The 24,170-nt window shown below is 42.2% G+C and overlaps 3 protein-coding genes and 1 non-coding gene across 9 annotated transcripts; 2 read left to right on the top strand and 2 right to left on the bottom strand.

Annotated features, from left to right (window-relative positions):
• Positions 1–1,444: 1,444 nt before the first annotated feature.
• hspb9l (heat shock protein, alpha-crystallin-related, b9-like) lies at positions 1,445–3,261 on the bottom strand. Its single transcript, XM_029172735.3, has one exon. The coding sequence runs from the start codon at positions 2,956–2,958 to the stop codon at positions 2,323–2,325; it is 636 nt and encodes a 211-aa protein (XP_029028568.1). The 5' UTR covers positions 2,959–3,261; the 3' UTR covers positions 1,445–2,322.
• Positions 3,262–3,667: 406 nt separating this feature from the next.
• Positions 3,668–3,740, top strand: trnaa-agc (transfer RNA alanine (anticodon AGC)). The gene has a single exon. It is a non-coding gene; the product is annotated as a tRNA-Ala (tRNA).
• A 766-nt stretch (positions 3,741–4,506) lies between these two features.
• On the top strand, positions 4,507–7,265 carry LOC114869236 (early growth response protein 1-A-like). Of its 2 annotated transcripts, none has more exons than XM_029173278.3 (2): positions 4,507–5,264; positions 5,647–7,265. In XM_029173278.3, the coding sequence occupies exons 1-2, from the start codon at positions 5,051–5,053 to the stop codon at positions 6,735–6,737; spliced, it is 1,305 nt and encodes a 434-aa protein (XP_029029111.1). In that variant the 5' UTR covers positions 4,507–5,050; the 3' UTR covers positions 6,738–7,265. The 2 variants fall into 2 exon arrangements, 1 of the variants encoding a protein (XP_029029111.1); XR_008696699.1 differs by having other exon boundaries at positions 5,122–5,572; positions 5,647–5,785.
• On the bottom strand, positions 7,257–23,775 carry LOC114869906 (titin-like). 5 transcript variants are annotated; one of them, XR_005898587.2, is made up of 5 exons: positions 15,456–23,775; positions 15,293–15,357; positions 8,942–9,606; positions 8,690–8,831; positions 7,257–8,504 (listed from the first exon to the last, which is right to left on the bottom strand). XR_005898587.2 is itself a non-coding variant. In XM_041073744.2 (3 exons), exons 1-2 carry the CDS (start codon positions 23,167–23,169, stop codon positions 15,335–15,337), a joined length of 7,737 nt encoding a protein of 2,578 aa, XP_040929678.1. In that variant the 5' UTR covers positions 23,170–23,775; the 3' UTR covers positions 7,257–8,504; positions 15,293–15,334. The 5 variants fall into 5 exon arrangements, 3 of the variants coding, with proteins under 3 accessions (XP_040929678.1, XP_040929677.1, XP_040929679.1); XR_005898586.2 differs by having other exon boundaries at positions 8,690–9,606; XM_041073744.2 differs by lacking the exons at positions 8,690–8,831; positions 8,942–9,606.
• Positions 23,776–24,170: the final 395 nt, after the last annotated feature.

The following is a 24,170-nucleotide window of genomic DNA, read 5'->3' as shown; positions in this document are numbered from 1 at the left end:
GTAACAACGCTCAAAGGCTTAATCGTCTGCGTAAAAAGAGAACAGCGGCAAAAATCTCAAATGAAGCACAATCACACGAACATGGACACACATTAGATCCATAACACACAAATATACAAATCTGTGCATAAAAAAGTCCTTTAGTGGATGCACAGGATTATGAGGAACAACGTTGGTGTTCGAATGTTGGCTGTGATGGATGTTAAAATATTTGTCATTGTCACGTTTCTGTTAAGTTGCTCGTTGTTTGAGTGTTTTTAACCTGTTTACTTGTGTCATTTGGTTTCTTTTCTGTTGTATATCAGGTGTCACATTGCTGGAGGGGACAAAGTGTTTTTGTATTTTAAAACTTAAAAACACCCAGAATGTGACTTAATTCAACGTCCGTGATGTTATGTTGAGAGGAATCAGTTTCATCAGGTCTCTGGAGGAGACCGGACATATTTTTTCAGTGTCTTGTTCCCAGTGTTAACTCTGATACAGTCCATTCAGCTCCTGTGATAGATTGATTTTTTTTCTACTTTTACCTAGAAACAAACCATTACAAGTGTGCACCAACAAAATAAGCCTTTTCATGCAGCTTATCTTGTGCCATGAGGTTGGAACTAAACCTGGTGCCATGTTAGATTGACCCATAAAACACAGTGATGCCTTTGGTTTAAGCTCAAAAACCTGCATCTTTCTGTGACACATGTTCAGGAACAGTAAACTAACTGGACAGAGTCTGAGCCCAACCACCAAACTACGAATTAGGATCCGTAGACGCTGGGGTCAACACCGTTGGACTTCAGCGCTGACTGACTGACTCCAGTTAAACACTTTACTGAGAGAATACGACTGTTGAGTAAAATGGTTAAGGCCATTTTATCCTGAAGTTAGCTGTAAGCTAGCTTGTTACTTTAATGTGGTGCTATTTACAATATACAAATTAAAGGGATAGTTTGCCAATATATCAACATAACATTTTCACAGTATCCAGAATGAAATAATGTCCCTGTAAAACAAACACACACCGTCCCACTGCTCCGTCCTTCTGCTTTGGTTTGGTTTCAGTCCATAAAACACAGCATAAGCCTTAACTGAACATATTCTATTATTCTGTAAATCAGAACTTTAAGAAAAAAAAAGTATTGGAGATGAAAAGGACGTGTGTACTGTAGCTGTTAAAATTAGTCTGTTCATTATTTTCTGCTGTAATTTCCCAATATTTCTAATCTGATGTCTGAGCGCGACAACTTGTTGGCAATGAACACATCGTGTTTGAAAAACTAAAATAGCTTCAGGACAGTTGTGTACAAAGTTAGCAAAGAGACGCAGACATCTCGTCTTTTAGAAATGTTTTTTTATTGTATGTGATTTAAAAAAACAAAGATAACGTGGCAATTTCAAAAGCAGTTTGTGAATAAATTAAGTTTATTGAGAATTATTTTACAAAGAAAGAAGCAAACGTGTCATGTGTTTATTGTTACCACATCTCTGTCAAACATGTCAAATCAAGAAATAACAGGAGAAAAATTCTGAAAATATGTGGTTAGTTATTGAAGAGTTCAACTCAGTGAGTAAAGATTTTTTTATTTAATAAGAAGCAGAGCCAAGTATTTTGGAAAACCTAAGGGGCCACAATAAAGTTCTAATTTAAAGGTATAAAATTTGTCAGTAGGAAAACCTTGATAGACAATATTACTGTCATTGTATTTTATTAGACACTAGTCTAAGCGCCAGTTTTTGGAGAAGGAATAAACTTATGGAAAGTTAAAAATGAGTCATAGTTTACTAGAAAAAAGAATATACAAAGTAAATAGAGGAAGGTCACAACTTAATAAAGAGTAAATATTTGTCAGTATTTCATAATATTGTTTTAAGCATTTTTCAAAAAGCTCAGGATGATTTAGAAGTTGTGAAATCCAGTAGATTGAGTTTTGAGACAAAGTTTGCAATATTGGAGGAACGAATAGCTATATTCATGAAAAACACTGAAAGAAAAGAGCTGACGGAGAAAATCTCAATGCTAGTCAAAACGTCAGCAATGTGCCACATCGTTAGAACAACCAATTTGAAGAACAAGCGTTTAACTATAAACTATATGTGCTGAGAAGCAAAATGAATGTTCAAATAATGTCACATGTTCACATATTGACCAGTTCCTTGGGTCCCAACCTAAAACCACATTTCACTAATACAAAGCGTCACAGAGCTGCTGGTTCACCATAATCAAACTCATAACCATGCATGACTGCAAACAGTTACGTGTTAAAAGTGCAAGTAAAGACGAGCAGCTGCTTGTTTCCGTCCACCTCCGACTCGTCCGCAGCTGTGGTCCCTTTAGCTGCTCTCTGGCGGAGGGCTGCTGCTGCCCTCCGGCCCCCTGCTGGGGCTGCACGCAGGGCACGTGACGGCCGGGTCCGATGTCAGGCTGATGGGGACCCGCCTCTCCTTTCCATCCGGAACCGCTTTGTCCCGCGGCGCCTGGATCTGCAGCTGACCTCCCTGCAGCGAGCAGGTGACGGCTTCCGGGTCGACTCCATCGGGCAGCTCAAACTCCTGCCGGAACTCCTGGCACCTGTAGGAGTAGGATCCCTTCCCGTCGTCCAGCTTCTGCTCAGACCTGCCGCTCACCCTCAGCTTCCTGCCCACCTGTTTCACTGACAGCTCCTCGGGGGAGAACTCCTTGGTGTCCAGGCTGAGGGCAAAGGTGCTGCTGTCCCTGCCCAACTCCTGGAAGGTGATGGGCTTGAAGGCGCCTGTGGAGGAGGAGGTGTGGTCGATCTCCTCAAAGATCTTCTGATGCAGCCTCTCCATGTAGTCCATGCTCTGCCTCATCTCCTGCATGTGGCGGATCATCTCCTGCTCCATGTGGTAGAACAGCGGCCGAGTCTCGGGCCACAGGCTGCGGACGGGCCAGTGAAGGAAAGGCGTCATGGTGACTGGGGAGGACTGGAAGACGCTGGGGCACAACATCCTGATGAGGCTTCGGAGGCTGGAGCTGCTTTTTATATACGCGCTCACACCCTGTCAGAAAGTTCCAGCAACATTCCTCTGTGTATTCGTATGTGTTCATGGTCTAAATGCAGCCAACGGCCACATGCTTTGTTGCTATTTGTGCTGCAGGACTAGATTCTGTCATGGTCTGTAAACAGCAGGTGAACTCACTCACAGTCGCTTGACAGAATGAAATGACATTAATTGTTTTGTTTTTGTCAATGTTTCAATCACCAATTTCTTGTCAGTGACAGTGTTTACTAAATGTACATTTACAGTGATATCAATCTCCAAAAGTAATGTTTGATTATATAAACCAAACTTTAGTACATGACATACAGAACATTTACTAAAAAAGATTATTTAAAGAATGATTTTGAGAGAAGCAGTTAATCCTCATCAACCTTAAACTATGAATCACTGATATCTGATTCTCCAATAAAGAATCTGATGATGCAGAGGTTATTTTCATACTCATAGTCCAACCACTCGAATCACTGCAGCCGATGCTATTTTTGCTTCCTTCGTTTACCAGTGACGTGTCCCATTCCTACCGCACTCCAACTATTAAACACCTTCAACCAATATACCGTCTTAGAAATTCAGATATGTACGCCGACCGAGCTAACGTCTGTATGACCGTCTCTATTCATTTTCAATACATTATATACCGGCCATATACACAGGCGGGGGATTAGCTCAAATGGTAGAGCGCTCGCTTAGCATGCGAGAGGTAGCGGGATCGATGCCCGCATCCTCCAGTTTCTGATTTTATTTATTTGACTTTTGTGACTGAAGCGAGATTTCCATAGAAGCGTTTAAGGGTCAAATGGTAGAAATAGATTTAGTTAGTTATTTTACCATTGTTTAATATTCAGTTTATTTGACCAGTGGATGGCACTGTTGCTGCCAGACATTCACCTAATAATAACTAATGGTAACTATTTTGAATTTCATAATATGACCTTTAATTTGTGACCATATGTGCAACGTGCCAATGCCTGTTGTTCTGAAAAATGTTTTTCAGAACAATTCAGAACAATACACTTTTTAGTTTTTCTGTTCCTTTTCCCCAAATCATTTAATCTATTTGTTTAATTTCACCTTTGCATTTTCTGGTCATTTTATTTATGTGTTTTACAAATAATTCCAAAATATTAAATTTTTGAAATTACTGCATGAGTACCATTAGTAATTTGGTTAGTAAAACCGCAGTAATTTGCAGTATTTTGGTTGTTGGTGTAGTTCTAGTTTACTTGAATGTAGTAAAGAGTTAATGATAATAGAAGATACAAAGCCATGAAATACCAACTAACTACTGAGCGTTTTACTGCAGTAATTATTTGCAGTGTCTTGTGTGCACAGGGTTAAGTCTGCAGCTGCTTGTCTTTCATTTTTGGATTTTAATCGGAGCTAGGGGGCGGGGCGGTCGGGCAGGAAAACATCCACATATGGTGAGAGGAAGTGGTGACGCAGCTGGAAGCGCTCCCTGTGACTTAGACCTGTGACGAGGAGCTTGGATTTCCGGCCATGGCGACTATCGGAACTTCCCGGTCGCGTTTTCCAGACTGTAGTCCGACCGACAGCCAACACTTGCTGAGCCGGACTGCGGTCTGGACCGGACGGGAACATACACGCCTCAAAAACCGCGACACAAAGAGGGCAAAGAGCACCGGAGCGCCTGCGTACAGCCCGGTGTGCACGTTCACCGCTCTGACCAAACATGGCCTTTTTCCGTGCCATATTTGGGAATGTACGTCACACAGGAGTCTTTATAAAGCCGGGAAACCTCCGCGAAGTGACGTGACAGCCCAAGTTCAAGTTCAGCATCCACACGTGAAAGCGCCAGATGTTTACAGCAGCGACATTTCATTCAGAAGCAGTTAAACAATCTTCTCCACCCGGAAAACGGAGCTGTCGACCCTCCAGCTTTGGCTTCCTCCGAGCATAACAGTGCTCGGCAGCTGCAACCGCCTGGACAGAGCGTTTCTCCGCCTGATAAAAGAGCGCAAGATCGGTTCCAGGAGCGTCTGAGTTCCAGAGCCGCCGTCTCTGGCGCGTCCTCCTGCAGATGGCAGCCACCAAAGCCGAGCTCTTCCTGTCCACGCTGCAGATCTCAGACCCACTGGCCGGCTTCCCGCCGCCCACCTCCCCGCTGGACGGGCACCCGAAGCTGGAAGAGCTGCAGATGCTACTGCAGAGCGCGACCGCCGGAGGACCGCTGCTGGCCCCGTCCGCAGCGGAGGCGGCCGCACTGCTGAGCGCGGAGCACGGGGAGTACAGAGGTGAGCAGCGCCGGTGGATGTGTACAGCAACATATCAAGGCTGATATTCACCAGCACTTAGACGTTTCACTTTATTCTGCTTCCAAAGTCAAAAGGTTTTATGAACAGGAAGTTAAACAACAGGAGCTTTACTGTGTCTATTGGTAATTATCGGTTAATAATTAAGCACTAAGAGAATGGCTCTTGGTCTGTAACCTGCTGAGTAAACACACTAAAGCTGTGAATTAATTATTTCATAACAATGCAAATAGGAGTTTTGTCCTTTCTGCTTCCTGTGCCATGGTTCTGCAGTGTGTACAACTAACCAGGTAAAAGTTGAATGTTTCTGTCAGGTGTTTTGGAACATGTGGGTTCTGACCTGTTTTTTCTGCCTCTCTCTCAGATGTTCTTTTGGAGCTCTCTGACCTGCACAGTCAAGCCTCCCCCACTCCAGGCCTCCCCCCTCTGGCCTACAGTGGCCGCTTTGCCTTCGAACCATCGGCCCCTGTCTCAGGCAGCTCTGGGCCCAGCAACCTGTGGACGGAGCCCCTCCTCAGTCTATTCACGGGTTTGGTCAGCATGTCGGCTCTACCTCCTCCAGCCTGCAGCCTCGCCTCCTCCTCCTCATCAGGGACATCTTCATCACAAGGCTTCGGCTCTGGTGATGTGGCCTTTTCTTCCACCACGACATACAGCTCCACCTCCAGCTCAGACCTTCTTCTCCCCCCTGCAGAATTGCAGAGACATCCGCAGGCCTGCCAGCCTCCAGGCCCCCCTCCCGCCTACCCCACCTCTAGGCTTGGCCTCCAGCCACCATCTCTAGTGGTACCCATGATCCCAGAATACCTCTTGCCCCAACAGCAGGACACTGAGCTGGGTCTGAACCAGGACCAGAAGGTCCTAAACCTCCCTCTAACACAGCAGCCCCCTCTCACACCCCTGTCCACCATCAAGGCCTTCTCCACCTTCCAGTCCCAAATCACCAAGAGCAGCCGGAGCAAGAAGCCTCTTGCAGGTCCCCAGAGCAGGACGCCGCCACAGGAACGGCCGTACCCCTGCCCCATCGAAAGCTGCGCCCGCCGGTTCTCCCGTTCTGACGAGCTGACCCGGCACGTGCGCGTGCACACGGGTCAGAAGCCATTCCAGTGCCGCATCTGCATGCGCAGCTTCAGTCGCAGCGACCACCTGACCACACACATCCGCACACACACTGGGGAGAAGCCGTTCGCCTGCACAGAGTGTGGCCGCAAGTTTGCACGCAGCGATGAGCGCAAGAGGCACGTGAAGATCCACCAGAGGCAACGGGACCGCAAGACTGAAAGGAGTCTGTCGGCCTCCACCACCTGCCCCTCCCCCCTGACCGTGCAGCCCGCCTTGCCTTGCTTCACCCCCTCTCCTCCACTGCCACAGGTCTACACCTCGTCCTCCTGCTCTTCTTCGATGGGGAGTCCACAGTCGGAGGCCATCTCTCCTCATAGCTCCAACGTCTGCTGAGAGACAAGGGTGCCACAGGTTTTGTTGTGACTTTTAACCTTAAACTGAAACCTACCAATTGAATAAGAAACTTTATTTCTAGGTTGTCCTGTAGTTACTGTGTCAAAGGTCAACAGTCTCTGTTTGTGCAGCATCTGAAAATGTGTGAAGGACTAAGCTGATGGTTTATTTGGCGTATTTTATTCACAGTAGTCAAAAACAACACGTGGTAGCAGCTAGAGTCAAAACAGCAACAGGCCAGTGAACAGTCCAAAAGCTGGTTTAAAGAACCATCAGGAACATACGTCATAGCAACTAATGAAACTTCATTTCTACTGATTGTAAAGATTTCTGTGTCTAAAAACATAAATATTTTGTAAGCAGGTACATTGTGTTTATATGGAGTACAAGTGTAGATACAGTGATATTTTACCTACTGAGTAGGTTCCGGGACTTTTGTGTGTTTACATGCAGCTCAGCATTTGACTTTTATACTGAACATGTCCACCTTTTGAAGCAAAGAGATACAAAAATAAAATGTCAGAAACATGTTGGTTGTTTTATTGCAGATGATTCCAGATGAAAACAACAAGTTGCAAGCAAATAGGACCACAAGGACCAATGTAATGAAATTGTCCTAAAGGAAGAACATGTTATATAGCTGAAAGCAAACATGTGGGGCTATGGAGACAGACTGTTTTGATGGTCAAAAAGTTTGTAAATGTCCTTTTAAATAGCGCATCAACACCGTGTTCAACCTGGGACGTCAGTCTCCGGTGATTCAGTCCTTCTTCATTTTTATTTTATGCCTGGCAGCATGTAAATATGTATATGAAACTGGATTTCAGAAATCATACTGTAGGAAAAAAAACAAATTGACACTCTAAATGGATTTAAAAAATGTGAAATCATAAACAAATCTAACAGAATAATGGAAGAGATTTGGGCCAAAGTCTACAGTTAAACATTGAAGTCAGTCTTTAGATGTAGATTATAGTCAACACACTATCTCACCTTTGGCCTGTGTGTCAGCGGATAAATCCAAACAGCCAATGAGATCAATGGTTGCTACTTAGCCTCCTGCTCCCTGCAGGAAGAGCTGCTGTAGCCCAAATATGGAGCTTCCCGTTATTTCGTCGGATGTCCTGGTGCCCATATAAGGACTATCCAGCTGGCGGGACGCCAGGACACTGCTTATGTGGGTTATGTGACAAGCCCAGCAGGTTGGACTGTGTGTCTAAATGTGTGTTATGTATGTTTGAGTTTAAACAGCAAAAAAATGCTAAACAGCTGCAACATTCTGATGACTGAATTCTAAGGACTGAAATACTTACTACTGCAATAAATATGGAGACATTCATACAATATTCATTTAATAATATATTCATATTTCGTTTTCTTTCCAGGTCATCTCTCTCTCCACGCCCTTATCCCTATACAAGGGATGAACTTCTGCTGGGCAATAAATGTATTGTGCGTGAGTTGTTGCGTGTCTTGTAGTTTCAGAGAGGATCTGGTGTTCTTAAATTTGCGGAGGTGTTTTACACAGTGGGAAATATGTAACTTTGTTGTGGGGTGTAAAAAGCTGTTTGGGTGCATACAGGACTCCATACTCCTGGTCCACAAGTCATGTCCTTCTGTCTGTGGTGTTTGGTCATTGATGTCCTTCCTCATAGGAGCTGGCCAGTGCCTGTGGTCCAAAACAAAAACTTCCTCCTGTCTTCACAGGTCTACTGCGAGCAGCTGTTGGTGAGTACAGCAGGGGCAGAGATGGTGGAAATGTGTTTTCTACAAAAGAAGAACAAGAGCAGGTCCCGTAAGTAATTTTGACCCAGATAAACATATTCATATAACTAAAGTACATATACTTTAATCACTATAATGGTTGACAACACAGTTTCACTGACGTGTGTCATGGTCCTAATCAAGAGACTGTGCACAACCGAGTAATAAACTATTCTCTGTTCAGTTACTTTCAGCTCTTCTTGTAGATGGCAGCTACAGCAGGCGTTGACTCATGGCTGTAGACGACTCTGGAGAATGTTTCTCTTCAAATCTGGACTTTTTATTAATCATAAAAAAACAGAGATGCATGCCTGCCATCTGGTCCCTGAGCTGTAATTGTTAGGAGAGAAGCAAAAATAAAAAACTAAAAGAGAATTAATAGATGGTTTAACATGAACAGGACAGTTAATGAGCTAAAAGACAGTAAGACACTTATCTACCCTCTACTCCATCATATGTAGAACCTTCTTTACATGAAGCTTTAAGTCGTCTTATGTTTGGAGGTGCAGCAGAAGCAACGACTGTAAGACAAGTTAAAGGTGAGGGTTAGATTGTTCTGGGAGACAGGCAGATGCAGAGAAGAAAAGCTTTAATACGGTAACTCTGTGATCAAACAGGCGGAGGTCGGTACATGGGAAAGCAACCAGCAGAGGCAAAATCAGGTTCTTACACTTGTACAGGTTGGCGACAGATCAGTCCGGATCAGTTTCGGTACAGGCAGTGAGATTCCACAAAGATACGAAACCTTACAGACACTCAGCTTCATGGGACAACGCAGGACGGCGGTGAAAATAAGCTACAATCTGTCGGGAACTAAGGTAAGTACTGGTGACTGCACAGGCTGATTACTGCTGAAACGCAGGTGGTAGATGAATAGTCAAGGTAACGGAAAACATGAATGAACAAAACCCGGAAGTGGCTACAAAATAAAACAGGAAGCTGGCTGAGAGTTGAAACCATAAATTACCGTATGATCCTGTTCTTCAATGTTAGGGTACAAGCCCTTGCCGGTATAGATCGTCATCTTACCGCACTAAGACCGCCTGGTGTTAGATCTGCTCACTGCCAGCCATGGAGGAGTGTGTGCTATAGTGGGCCCCAAATGCTGCACATACATTCAAGGAGAAGACCAAGATGCAAAGGTCACCCAACAGGCAATCCATGACCTACAGCACATATAAAATGTGAAGACGGCTGACGTAGTGAAAGACAAATCCTGGTTTGATTGGTTTAGGTCTGGCACATGGACTGACAGTACAGGCCTCAGTAGTCCTGTATGGATTTGTGTGCTGGGAGGGGTTAGGTGCAGGCAGAGACAGGAAGCGACTCAACAAGCTGCTTCAGAAAGCCGGTTCTTAATAAAGTCGTATACAGAACCACCTAATCCTGACTTGTGTTTTGTTGACAGAGCAGATACATGTTTTAGGAAAATGCTAAACTGCAACCAGCTGCTGAAACCAAACAAATTAATTAAGCAATAATAGGCACAAAATAAATGAGTAGGGATGTACCTTAGGCTGACACACTACTGTGTTTTACCTGTGAAATTAATATTAATGCTAATAATAGTATGGAGGTATAGTCACACACTCATACAAACATATACATATATCATATACATACACATACAGATATGCATTGTTACACATAATCTCATAATACTTAAAAAATACCCATGACATACAACATCACAACTACCATAATCACACATTATTGATATTGATAGTGATAAGTATCAGTAACACTTACAGTTGGGTTTAGAAAGCCTGTTTATCAGCTCAGGTGTTGAGTGTCCCACTACAAGGTTAGTAAAGCTGTACCTTAACACTGCTCACCCAAAGGGTTACCCTTTATTTCCAAGATTCTTGAAAAAAATCGTGGTTAAACAATTATCTGACCACCTGAGTGGGAATAACCTGTACACAGATTTTCAGTCAGGATTTTAAAAATATCATAACACAGAAACAGCTCTGGTTAGAGTCACTAATGATCTTCTACTACCTTCGGACAATGGTCTAGTTTCTGTCCTTGTCCTGTTAGATCTTAGTGCTGCATTTGATACAATTGATCATAACATTCTATTACAGAGACTAGAACATAGAATCGGGATTAAAGGAACAGCATTGGGATGGTTTAAATCCTATTTGTTGAACAGATTCCAGTTTGTTCATGTTAATGAAAAATTCTCCACATGCACAAGGATTAGCTATGGAGTACCACAGGGTTCTGTGCTTGGTCCAATTCTGTTTAGCCTATACATGTCTCCTCTAGGTGAGATTAATAGAAAGCATTCTATTAATTTTCATTGTTACAAAGATGATACTCAGCTATATATGTCCTTGGAACCAAATGAAACAAATCAACAAGTCAAAATGAGGGTTTTTTTGAAAGACATCAAATCCTGGATGTCCCAAAACTTCCTTCAACTAAATTCAGATAAAACTGAAATTCATATTGTTGGGCCTAAAAATCTGAGAGAGACACTATTGAGTCAGATAGCCACCCTGGATGGCATAACATTAGCTTCAGATTCTACTGTGAGGAACCTTGGTGTCATCTTTGACACAGTCACAGGAACCATCTCTTAGTTAAGCTGCAATAGACATAGACTGCTGGGGGACTTAATTTATACACTGAGCTCCTCTGTTTCCTTCTACCTCTTCTGTCCAATAAGCTCCCATCATTGTTTCATGTTCAACTAACCTTGTCTCTTTCTTTCCAGTAGTTGTGCTTCTCTCCCGCTCTCTCTCTCTGAGGCGGCGTGTGAGAGTCGTGAGTGTCGACAGAGCGATTAACTGTTTTTTGATCTACATTCGACTAATAATTTACTTTTTGCTCATGAGGGTCTTTTTGGTGAGGGTTGGTTTAATGTTTTGGTGTGTACATATTTTTTATGTTTTTTTGTTTCTTTTCGCCACCGGCGTCTGCAGGTGCAGACTTCCGGCCGGTGCTAGCATGATGTTGATCGAGCTAACGCGGAAGCACGGCCTGAGGATCGCTGCTGCTTCTCGTTTTTCCGTGGACGAGTGCGCAGTTGCTGTGGCTGCGGTGGTCGGTCCGCTCAGCCTAAAATCAGCTGCGAGAATGAACGAAGCAGTGGTCATTTTTCTGGACAGTGTTGACAAAGTCCACAAAGCCATTGAACACGGCATCATTAACAACGGTGATTCCATCTCCGTGTCTCCTCTCACGCAACCTGCTAAAAAGGTAACGGTGTCCAACGTCCCACCTTTCATCAGCGACGACCTGTTGAGGAAAGAACTGTCCAGGCACAAAGAAATCGTCTCTCCCATTAAAAAGTTACTATCAGGCTGTAAACGGTGGGAACTGCGTCACGTGATTTCTCACAGGCGTCAGGTCTACATGGTCCTTAACAACAAGGAGGAAGAACTGAATCTGGGCTTTAGGCTCAGAATTGATGACTACGACTATGTTCTGTTCATAACGTCAGAGACTATGAAGTGCTTTGGATGTGGCAAAGAGGGACATTTAGTCAGAGCCTGTCCAGACAAAGCTGGGGGCGACTTCCACTTGGCTGCAGGAGGCCGTGCAGCCGGAGGCCGTTGATTACACAGATGATCAGTCAGGCACTGGTAAAAAGGTAAAGAGCCAAAAGCCAGACAGACGACCTGTGACTCAGATCTCAGTGAGGATGAGTTTTCTCTCAGCTCTGACAGTGAAATGTGTGACTTTAGATTTCAGTCACCGGAGCCCAAGACCTACTCGGTTGATCGGGTTAAACTGTTCTTACAGCACACGAAAAATAAGAGGGGTGTGAAGATTGATGGTTATTTTTCAGATGAAGAATGTTTTGTGAATTTGGTCTATGACCAAATAGGAAGCAGAGGAAAAGGAGATTACACAAAGCAGGAAGTTGTTAGGCTAAAGAAAATATTGCTCAAAATAAGCCGAGATCTGGATGATGGCGTTGTCACCATGCTGCTATTTTTTTTTCCTTGTTTTTTTTTTTGAGCTTTATTGAAAATGATTATCTTTTTTTATTTTAACCCTGCGCTGTCATTGTAATTTTCTTTAAACTATTCTTGTCATGAGTTTATTTAAAACTGACTAATAAAGTCTTGTCAAAAATCAAATCTCTCTCTCTCTCTCTCTCTCTCTCTCTCCCAGCCCCGGCCCACCCCCAGTCCTATCATTTCAGTCCTATCATTCCAGTCTGAATGACATATCACTCATATCTTACCTAAATGAGGAGCAGCACTGAAACTCACAGTCTTAATTGAGTCACTGCAGTCATTGGTCAATTTGTGAAGCGTTTCCTAATCGATTCCTCTCGTTTAAACACTGGGTTAATGCTACAGCAATGCATCATGGTCTAGCTAGCATTAGCAATGGATCTTCGGCAGATAGAAAACAACTTAAGGCATCTTGCGGACAATTCAGAAAGTTTTACACCAGACGTCATGGTGTTTCAAATTGATTTGATTCTGGAAAACTTTTTTATCTGACAATATGGGCAGAGAAATACCCACAGTAGTGGGTGGGTGAAGCTTCTCAGAGGCTGAGCCTTGAGTTCTACGAGCAATGACTGTGCAGTGACACAATTAAGACACGCCCGGTTCATTTGCCTACACTTTGCGAAAAAGAAAAACAGCTTGAGAAAAGGAAAAGCTAAATGCATAAATCTTAAAAAAATAGAAAACAAATAAATCTGAACATTAAATTGTTTTACTGGAAATATAAGCATTTATAAATTTTTTTTCCAAAGTTTTATATATTTATATATTCATAATTTAAAAATTAGTACATTTATTTCCTTTTTCCTTTATATTTGATTTTGGCAGTTTCGGTTCTCCATATAAATCATGTTACATTGTATTCATTTATATAATTATTCGTAGAGGTGCTTTATAAACAATTGTAATCCTGAGTTTTCTCAATTAGGGATCTTCAGTTTTTCACAGAAAAATAAAGGTTTCAGGCTTTATTGTAGCGTTTTCACTGAACTTTATTGAATAGCTTTCCAAGAGAAATGAACCAAATAGTTTATTAAGTTGATTTTGAGTTTCTATTAAAGAATAATTGAAGGACACATTTTTTCTTCTGTCTCAGGAAAAGAACAGGGTCTGTAAAACAAACATTTAGATTAGATTAGATTAGATTAGATTAGATTAGATTAGATTAGATTAGATTAGATTACATTGTTACACAGGGGGAGACATTGTGAAAAAAAGCCACAACTTTAACCCTATGAGCAAACTAGGAGCCACTTTCGCCCATAAATGAATGTACACATTTGAAAGACGTTCTTGAGTCATTCGAGAGACATTCACAAGCTCACTGGCACTGTGACATCAGTACATCAGCTTTTGTGAGGATATGTGTTTACAGACAAAAGCGGTGAGCACATTCGACAATAGCAAACCATGGTTTACGCCAGGCCAAGGCAGAAGCCAACAGAAGTGGTCAGTGGCGGTCTTTGGCATGGTCGAACAGAGCAGCTGTGTGTGTTCCAAGCCTCCAGAAAAAAAACATGCGGAGGAAAAGTATTTTCCTCACGTGATTTTTTTCCCCGTTTGTAAGCTAGCTTCAGCAGTAGAAAGGAGAAAAGGTAACAGCTTATGTTCTACAGCTTGTAATATAATGCAAGAAACAAACACCTTGTGTGGACAGACAGAACCATGCAGTAAATAGAAGGAGGGGTGAAATTTGACCGGAGAGGCAGAAATAAACTGTAATTTAGTCTTATTTGCAATACTTTTGTAGAGAAATTCTTGATATCCCATATTATTGGTGATAATGTTATTATTAATAAAGCTGGTCTCAGTGGGTTGCTCAAAGTTCGTGGGGGCAAAATCATGATCTTGTCTAGGGCGTCAAATTGGCCAGGACTGCTGCTGGAAGTGGTGACCGGTTCCTGTACAGGCAGGGCAGAAACAGGCTGACAAAGCAGGTGCAGGCAGCTAAAAGAAGCTATGGTGAGAAGCTACAGAACAGTTTATCAACAGCTTACAGGAAATCTAACTACAGGAAACCATCTCCACAACCTGAGGCCAGCAAACGTCTGGCAGATGACCATAACAAGTTCTACTACCGGTTTGAAAAGAACCACCTCACACCTTCTGGCCACACAATAGACAATAGACAATAGACAATAGACACTGTCTGCAAAAAGGCCCAGCAGAGGTTGTACTTCTTCAGACAGCTCAGGAAGTTCAACATGCCCCAGGAGTTGCTGACCATCTTCTACACGGTCATCATCCGGTCTGTCCTCGGCTCCTCCATCACTGTGTGGTTTGGTTCAGCCACCAAGCAGGACAGACACAGGCTGCAGCGGGTGGTCCGGTCAGCTCGAGATTAAGATCACTGGGACTGAGTCCCCTCTGGCAGGCGTCACAGAGCTATAGCCACCAGAACTACCAGAACCACCAGACAGAGTCAGCTTCTTCTGTGTCTAAGCTGAACTTTACCAGTCACACAATACAATGACTCAATGACTCTCACAGACATAAACATAAATGCGCAATAACCACTGTTGAATGTGACATAGTGAGCCGCAGCTTATTTGTACTTACTAACTAACTAATTAAAATTGTAAGTAATTTGTTTTTTTTTGCCACAAGAGGAAACAAAGACGCATATAATTTCTTGGTCGTCCTGTGCAAACTTGGCGATTAAAGCTGATTCTGATTTTCATATAAGGACTTTTTTTTTTCAACTATGGTTTTAATTGAAGCATTATTAAACAAATGTAACAACATAGTTACAGGTTTATTGCAAATAACGTATAATGATTCAAGTGTTTAAAAAGTGTATAATAATGTGTCTCTTACCACTCACGCGCAATCGTAACAAGAAGCAGTTATTCATGATTGCTAAGACAAGGGTTTTCCTTTTGCTGTAAAGAGACAAAAACAGACAAAAGAGAACATGTAAACAATAACTTTGATACACAGCCTTTGGTACTGAGAGCATGTGCAGGAACAAATAACTTACGACACTGCAGCGTCCCGCTCTGTCCCTCACACAGCCTGGAGGATCGGTGAGAATTTCTTGCACAAGCCATTTTGTTGCATTTTTGTTTGATGCTGCAACATTTCGGTTTACAGCAGGGACTACCCATTACATTGGTGTTTGGGCTACAAGTGTTTCTACTACAACACTTAGTACTGCAGCAACAGTCACCTATTTCACCCTGTGTGCCAAAAAGTTTATGCTCACCAGTCCATTTAAGGGGATTTTGATTCTGTTTAAGAAAGTATTGATGCTTGAAAGCATCTACAGACTTATTGGCCCATTTAAGGCGATAATGATGTTTGGAAGACTTCTCAGCCAATTTGTCGCCATACCGACGTTTGCCATAGCCTGCAGACTTCTTAGCCCATTGGTCGCCATACCGATGTTTGCCATAACCTACAGACTTCTCAGCCCATTTAAAGCCATAACGATGTTTGCCATGACCCGCAGACTTATCAGCCCATTTAAAGCCATACCGATGTTTGCCATAGCCTGCAGAATTATCAGCCCATTTGAAGCCATAACGATGTTTGCCATGACCTCCAGACTTCTCAGCCCATTTAAAGCCATACCGATGTTTGCCATAGCCTGCAGACTTATCGGCCCATTTAAAGCCATACCGATGTTTGCCATAGCCTGCAGACTTATCAGCCCATTTAAAGCCATACCGATGTTTGCCATAGCCTGCAGAATTATCAGCCCATTTGAATCTATTATGATACCCGACAGAACCAACTGATTTATCCACCCATTCATGGCGATAACGATGCCCAGCAGGACCTACGGGTTCAAGCCATTTAAAGCGATACTGGTCTCTAATTGGCCTGACTGAATCATCAGAATATTCATAATCATGGGACTGTTTATGCATTTTAGAAAGTTCATGCATGCCATGTTGTTCGATTTCAGAATTGAAGAAATATTCTTCTTGTATAGGTTGTACGAATTTGTCAGAATTTTTGGGTTTGTTCTTGCTTGTATGTTCTTTTTTTTGATGATTGTCAGGTTTTCCAAAATGTTCAGGTTTCTCATTGTGTTGGTCAGGTTTAGCATTGGAGTGTCCAGAAGTGTCTAAATTATAATGTTCATGCTCAGGTAGTTCAGGATTCTGAGGCTCTTCAGGACTCCCAGTGTGTTTAGGATTCTTTAAATGTTTATGATTCTCAGTTTGTTTGGGATTCTGAGGGTGTTCAGGATTCTCTGGACGTTTAGGTTTTTCAAGTTGTTTATGATTCTCAGGACGCTCAGGATTCTCAAGTTGTTTAGAATTATCAGGATGTTCAGGATTCTTAGTTTGTTTAAGATTCTCACGATGTTTAATACTCTCAGTTTGTTTAGGTTTCTCAAGACGTTTAGGGTTCTCGGTTTGTTTAGGATTCTCAGGATGTTCAGGATTATGAAGTTGTTTTGGATTCTGTGGACTTTCAGGATAATCAGGACGTTCAGGACTCTTAGGTTGTTTAGGATTTTCAGGATGTTCAAGATTCTCACGATGTTCAGGATTCTGAAGTTGGTTAGAATTTTTAGGACGTTCAGGATTGTTCAGACGTTCAGGTTTCTCGGAATGTTTAGGTTTCTCAATTTGTTTAGGATTCTCAGGATGCTCAGGATTATGAAGTTGTTTTGGATTCTGTGGACCTTCAGGATTCTCAGGACGTTCAGGACTTTCAGTTTGTGTAGTAATCTCAGGATGTTCAGGATTCCTAGTTTGTTTAAGATTCTCAGGATGCTTAGTACTCTCAGATTGTTTAGGATTCTGAAGTTGTTTAGGATTCTCAGGATGTTCAGGATTCTTAGGTTGTTTAGAATTTACAGGACGTTCAGGACTCTCAGTTTGTTTAGGATACTCAGGGCGTTCAGGATTATGAAGTTGTTTTGGATTCTTTGGACTTTCAGGATACTCATGACGTTCAGGACTCTTGGGTTCTTTAGAATTCTCAGGACGTTCAGGACTCTTAGGTTGTTTAGGATTCTGAAGTTGATTAGGATTCTCATGATGTTCAGGATTCTGAAGTTGTTTAGGATTTTTAGGATGCTCAGGATTGTTCAGAGGTTCGGGATTCTTAAGTTGTTTAGGGTTCTCATGACGATCCGGACTCTCAGTTTGTCTAGGATACGCAGGGCGTTCAGGACTCTTAGGTTGTTTAGGATACTCAAGACGTTCAGGACTCTTAGGTTGTTTAGGATACTCAAGACGTTCAGGACTCTTAGGTTGTTTAGGATTCTCAGGATGTTCAGGATTCTCAGAACGTTCAGGACTCTTAGGTTGTTTAGGATTCTCATGATGTTCAGGATTCTGAAATTGGTTAGGATTTTTAGGATGTTCAGGATTGTTCAGAGATTCGGAATTCTTAGGTTGTTTAGGATTCTCAAGACGTTCAAGACTCTTAGTTTGTTTAGGATTCTCAGGTCGTTCAGGACTCTTAGGTTGTTTAGGATACTCAAGACGTTCAGGACTCTCAGGTTGTTCAGAACTCTTAGGTTGTTTAGGATTCTGAAGTTGGTTAGGATTTTTAGGATGTTCAAGATTGTTTAGAGGTTCGGGATTCTTAGGTTGTTTAGGATTCTCAAGATGTTCCAGACTCTCAGTTTGTTTAGGATACTCAGGACGTTCAGGACTCTTAGGTTGCTTAGGATTCTCATGATGTTCAGGATTCTGAAGGTGGTTGGGATACTTAGGACGTTCAGGACTCTCAGGTTGTTCAGAACTCTTAGGTTGTTTAGGATTCTCAGGATGTTTAGGATTCCCAGAACGTTCAGGACTCTTAGCTTGTTTAGGATTCTCATGATGTTCAGGATTCTGAAGTTGGTTAGGATTTTTAGGATGTTCAGAATTGTTCAGAGGTTCGGGATTCTTAGGTTGTTTAGGATTCTCAAGACGTTCCGGACCCTCAGTTTGTTTAGGATTCTCAGGTCGTTTGGGGCTCTTAGGTTCTTTAGGATACTCAGGACGTTCAGGACCCTCAGGTTGTTCAGAACTCTTAGGTTGTTTAGGATTCTCAGGATGTTTAGGATTCTGAAGTTGGTTAGGATTTTTAGGATGTTCAGAATTGTTCAGAGGTTCGGGATTCTTAGGTTGTTTAGGATTCTCAAGACGTTCCGGACCCTCAGTTTGTTTAGGATACTCAGGTCCTTCAGGACTCTTAGGTTGTTTAGAATACTCAGGACGTTCAGGACTCTCAGGTTGTTTAGAATTCTCATGATGTTCAGGATTCTGAAGGTGGTTAGGATTTTTAGGATGTTCAGGATTGTTCAGAGGTTCAGGATTCTTAGGTTGTTTAGGATTCTCAAGACGTTCCAGACTCTCAGTTTGTTTAGGATACTCAGGTCGTTTAGGGCTCTTAGGTTCTTTAGGATGCTCAGGTCGTTTAGGGCTCTTAGGGTCTTTAGGATACTCAGGACGTTCAGGATTCTCAGGTTGTTCAGAACTCTTAGCTTGTTTAGGATTCTCATGACGTTCAGGATTCTGAAGTTGGTTAGGATTTTTAGGATGTTCAGGATTGTTCAGAGGTTCGGGGTTCTTAGGTTGCTTAGGATTCTCAAGACGTTCCGGACTCTCAGTTTGTTTAGGATTCGCAGGTCCTTCAGGACTCTTAGGTTGTTTAGGATACTCAGGACGTTCAGGACTCGCAGGTTGTTTAGGATTCTCATGATGTTCAGGATTCTGAAGGTGGTTAGGATTTTTAGGATGTTCAGGATTGTTCAGAGGTTCAAGATTCTTAGGTTGTTTAGGATTCTCAAGACGTTCCAGACTCTCAGTTTGTTTAGGATACTCAGGACGTTCAGGATGCTTAGGTTGTTTAGGATTCTCATGATGTTCAGGATTCTGAAGGTGGTTGGGATACTCAGGACGTTCAGGACTCTCAGGTTCTTTAGAAATTTTGGGTTGTTTAGGATTCTCAGGATGTTTAGGATTCTCATGACGTCCAGGATTCTGAAGTTGGTTAGGATTTTTAGGATGTTCAGGATTGTTCAGAGGTTCAGAATTCTTAGGTTGTTTAGGATTCTCATGACGTTCAGGATTCTGAAGTTGGTTAGGATTTTTAGGATGTTCAGGATTGTTCAGAGGTTGGGGATTCTTAGGTTGCTTAGAATTCTCAAGACGTTCCGGACTCTCAGTTTGTTTAGGATTCTCAGGTCCTTCAGGACTCCTAGGTTTTTTAGAATACTCAGGAAGTTCAGGACTCTCAGGTTGTTCAGATCTCTTAGGTTGTTTAGGATTCTCAGAATGTTTAGGATTCTCAGAACGTTCAGGACTCTTAGGTTGTTTAGGATTTTCAGGATGTTTAGGGTTCTGAAGTTGGTTAGGATTGTTAGGATGTTCAGGATTGTTCAGAGGTTTGGGATTCTTAGGTTTTTTAGGATTCTCAAGACCTTCCGGACTCTCGGTTTGTTTAGGATACTCAGGGCGTTCAGGACTCTTAGGTTGTTTAGGATTCTCATGATGTTCAGGATTCTGAAGGTGGTTGGGATACTTAGGACGTTCAGGACTCTCAGTTTCTTTAGAACTCTTAGGTTGTTTAGGATTCTCAGGATGTTTAGGATTCTCATGACGTTCAGGATTCTGAAGTTGGTTAGGATTTTTAGGATGTTCAGGATTGTTCAGAGGTTCAGGTTTCTCAGGTTGTTTAGGATTTTCAAGACGTTCCGGACTCTCAGTTTGTTTAGGATTCTCAGGTCGTTCAGGAATCTTAGGTTGTTTAGGATACTCGGGACGTCCAGGATTCTCAGGTTGTTCAGAACTCTTAGGTTGTTTAGGATTCTCAGGATGTTTAGGATTCTGAAGTTGGTTAGTATTAGTAGGATGTTCAGGATTGTTCAGAGGTTCAGGATTCCTAGGTTGTTTAGGATTCTCAAGACGTTCCGGACTCTCAGTTTGTTTAGGATACTCAGGATGTTCAGGACTCTTAGGTTGTTTAGGATTCTCATGATGTTCAGGATTCTGAAGGTGGTTAGGATTCTCAGGACGTTCAGGATTCTTAGGTTGTTTAGGATTCTCATGATGATCAGGATTCTGAAGTTGGTTAGGATTTTTAGGATGTTCAGGGTTGTTCAGATGTTCAAGACTCTTAGGTTGTTTAGGATACTCGGGACGTTTAGGACTCATAGGTTGTTCAGGACTCTTAGGTTGTTTAGGATTCTCAGGATGTTTAGGATTCTCAGAACGTTCAGGACTCTTAGGTTGTTTAGGATTCTGAAGTTGGTTAGGATTCTCAGGATGTTCAGGATTCTGAAGTTGGTTAGGTTTCTCAGGGTGTTCAGGATTGTTAGTTTGTTTAGGATTCTCATGATGTTCAGGATTCTGAAGTTGGTTTGGATTCTCAGGATGTTCAGGATTCTGAAGTTGGTTAGGTTTCTCAGGGTGTTCAGGATTGTTAGTTTGTTTAGGATTCTCATGATGTTCAGGATTCTGAAGTTGGTTTGGATTTTTAGGATGTTCAGGATTCTTCAGAGGTTCAGGATCCTTAGGTTGTTTAGAATTTTCAGGACGTTCAGGACTCTTAGGTTGTTTAGGATACTCAGGACGTTCAGGATTCTCAGGTTGTTCAGAACTCTTAGCTTGTTTAGGATTCTCATGACGTTCAGGATTCTGAAGTTGGTTTGGATTTTTGGGATGTTCAGGATTGTTCAGAGCTTCAGGATTCTTGGATTGTTTAGGATTCTCAGGACGTTCAGGACTCCTAGGTTGTTTAGGATACTCAGGACGTTCAGGATTCTTAGGATGTTCAGGACTCTTAAGTTGTTTAGGATTTTCAGGACGTTCAAGATTCTCACGGCGTTTAGGATTCTCAGAAGGTTCAAGACCTGCAGTTTGTTTAGGATTCTCAGGACGTTCAGGACTCTCAGTCTGATTAGGATTTTCACGATGTTCAGGATTCTGAAGTTGTTTATGATTTTTAGGATGTTCAGGATTGTTCAGACGTCCAGGATTCTTAGAACGTTCAGCATACTGAAGTTGATCGGGATATTTAAGGCGTTCAGCTTTCTGGAATTGTTCAGGATTCTCAGAATGTTCAGTATTCTGAAGTTTTTGAGGATTCTCAGGATGATAGGGATTCTGAATTTCCTTAGGATTTTCAGGACGTTTGAGATTCTGGCGATTGGGATTCTCAGGACGTTCAGGATTATCAAGTTGTTTAGAACTCTCAGGACGTTCAGGATTCTTGGTTTGTTTAAGATTGTCAGAAATTTCAGGATCCTGAAGTTGTTTAGGATTCTTAAGATGTTTAGGGCTCTCAGTCTGTTTAGGGTTCTCAGGATGTTTAGGATTTTTAAGTTGTTTTGGATTCTGTGCACCTTCAGGATTCTCAGGACGTTCAGGACTTTCAGTTTGTTTAGGATACTCAGGGCGTTCAGGACTCTTGGGTTGTTTAGGATATTCAGGACTTTCAATATTCTCATGATGTTCAGGCTTCTCAGAACGTTCAGGGCTTTCAGTGTGTTTAGGATTCTCATGACTTTCGGTTCTCTCATGTTTTGGATTCCCAAGAGGTTCAGGATTCTCAAGTTGTTCAGGACTCTCAGGACGTTTGGAATTCTTGAGTTGGTTATGATTGTCACGGTTTTCGGGACTCTCAGTTTGTTTAGGATTCTCATGACGTTCAGGATTCTGAAGCTTTTTAGGATTCTCAGGATGTTCAGGATTCTGAAGTTGTTCAGGATTCTCAGTACGTTCAGGAATCTCAGGACCTTTAAGATTTTCAGGTTGCTTCAGATGGTCAGGCTGTCTAGAGTTTACAGAATTCTTAGGATGTTCAGGTTTCCTGTCATGTCCAGTATTTATTGTGTGTTTTCCAGAATGCATAGGTTTTGTATCATGTTCAAGATTTTTAAAATGTTTGCGTTTTCCAAACATGGTCGGCGTTTTCCTAACATGGTCAGGTTTCTCAGGATGTTTAGCTTTGTCAGACTCTCCATGCTTTCTAGAATGCTGAGGTTTCTCAGCCTTTGAGTGTTTATCTGGATGGTTGAGTTTACTGTGATGCTCTGGTTCCTGAGAATTTTCGGATTTTTCAGGGTGGTCCAGTTTCTCCTCATGTGAGCGATAAGTGACTGATTCATCGACCCATTCATTGTGATAGCGATTCCTAGCAGAACCTACGTGTTTATCAAGCCATTTAAAGTGATGCTGATGCTTAGCGCCACTCAAAGATTTTTCAAAATGTTCATATTTCTGGGAATATTTATGTTTCCTTGAAATCTCATGCATGCTAGGATGTATAATTTCAGATTTGAAGAAATGTTCTTTTTGTGTGTGATGTGCAGCTTCGTCTGGGTTCAGGGTTTGTTTCTTGTTGGGATGCTCAGATTTCCTATGATGCTCAGATTTTTCAGAATGTGTCGGTTTCTCACGTGGTTTCACATGGTCCTCAGGTTTGCCATTGTGCATAAGTTGCTCAGGTTGTTTTGTTTTATCTGACTTGTCAGGATACTTTTGTTTCTTGGTTTGTCTTTGTTTTCCAAATGGTTCAGGTTGTTCAAGAGATTTAGATTTGTCAGGATGTTCAGGTTTCTTAGAATGTGGGTGTTTACCAAGATGTTTAAGTTTCCTGTCATGTCTTAGATCTTTTAGCTGTTCAGGCTTCTTAGGATGTTTGTCTTTTGCAGGATGTTCATTGCCAGGATGATTAGGTTGTGCATGATGTTCATAATGTTCATAATGTTCATAATGTTCATGCTCATGTTTAGGCATTTTAGAATGTTCATTGTTGCCAGAATGTTCAGATTTCCTGTCATGTCCAAGTTGTTCTGGATGTTTTCCATGATGTTTAGGTTTCCCAACATGGTCAGGTTCCTCAGGATGTTTAGCTTTTTCAGATTCTCCATGTTTTCCAGAATGTTTAGGTTTCCCGACACGGTCGGGTTCCTCAGGATGTTTAGCTTTATCAGCCTCTCCATGTTTTCCAGGATGTATAGGTTTCCCGACACGGTCGGGTTCCTTAGGATGTTTAGCTTTATCAGACTCTGCATGTTTTCCAGGATGTTTAGGTTTCCCAACATGGTTGGGTTCTTCAGGATGTTTAGCTTTATCAGATTCTCCATGTTTTCCAGGATGTTTAGGTTTCCCAACATGATCGGGTTTCTCAGGATGTTTAGCTTTATCAGACTCTGCATGTTTTCCGGGATGTTTAGGTTTCCCAAGATGGTCGGATTTCTCAGGATTTTTAGCTTTTTCAGATTCTCCATGTTTTCCAGGATGTTTAGGTTTCCCAACATGGTCGGGTTCCTCAGGATTTTTAGCTTTTTCAGATTCTCTATGTTTTCCGGGATGTTTAGGTTTCCCAACATGGTCGGGTTTCTCAGGATGTTTAGCTTTATCAGATTTTCCATGTTTTCCAGGATGTTTAGGTTTCCCAACATGGTCAGGTTCCTCAGGATTTTTATCTTTTTCAGATTCTCTATGTTTTCCGGGATGTTTAGGTTTCCCAACATGGTCGGGTTTCTCAGGATGTTTAGCTTTATCAGCCTCTGCATGTTTTCCAGGATGTTTAGGTTTCCCAACATGGTCGGGTTTCTCAGGATGTTTAGCTTTATCAGATTTTCCATGTTTTCCAGGATGTTTAGGTTTCCCAACATGGTCAGGTTCCTCAGGATTTTTAGCTTTTTCAGATTCTCTATGTTTTCCAGGATGTTTAGGTTTCCCAACATGGTCGGGTTTCTCAGGATGTTTAGCTTTATCAGACTCTGCATGTT

This window comes from Betta splendens, chromosome 14, assembly GCF_900634795.4.
Source record: "Betta splendens chromosome 14, fBetSpl5.4, whole genome shotgun sequence".
NCBI classification, from domain to species: Eukaryota; Metazoa; Chordata; class Actinopteri; order Anabantiformes; family Osphronemidae; genus Betta; species Betta splendens.
This window is presented reverse-complemented; position numbering and strand designations above follow the sequence as displayed.

Excerpts from the sequence above, each read along its gene's own strand:
- hspb9l (XM_029172735.3), bottom strand. The coding sequence starts at position 2,958 with ATGTTGTGCCCCAGCGTCTTCCAGTCCTCCCCAGTCACCATGACGCCT.
- LOC114869236 (XM_029173278.3), top strand. The coding sequence starts at position 5,051 with ATGGCAGCCACCAAAGCCGAGCTCTTCCTGTCCACGCTGCAGATCTCA. Across the intron at positions 5,265-5,646 it reads GGAGCACGGGGAGTACAGAG|ATGTTCTTTTGGAGCTCTCT; the intron begins GTGAGCAGCGCC and ends CCTCTCTCTCAG.
- LOC114869906 (XM_041073744.2), bottom strand. The coding sequence starts at position 23,169 with ATGCCTAAACATGAGCATGAACATTATGAACATTATGAACATTATGAA. Across the intron at positions 15,358-15,455 it reads GAGCGGGACGCTGCAGTGTC|CAAAAGGAAAACCCTTGTCT; the intron begins GTAAGTTATTTG and ends GTCTCTTTACAG.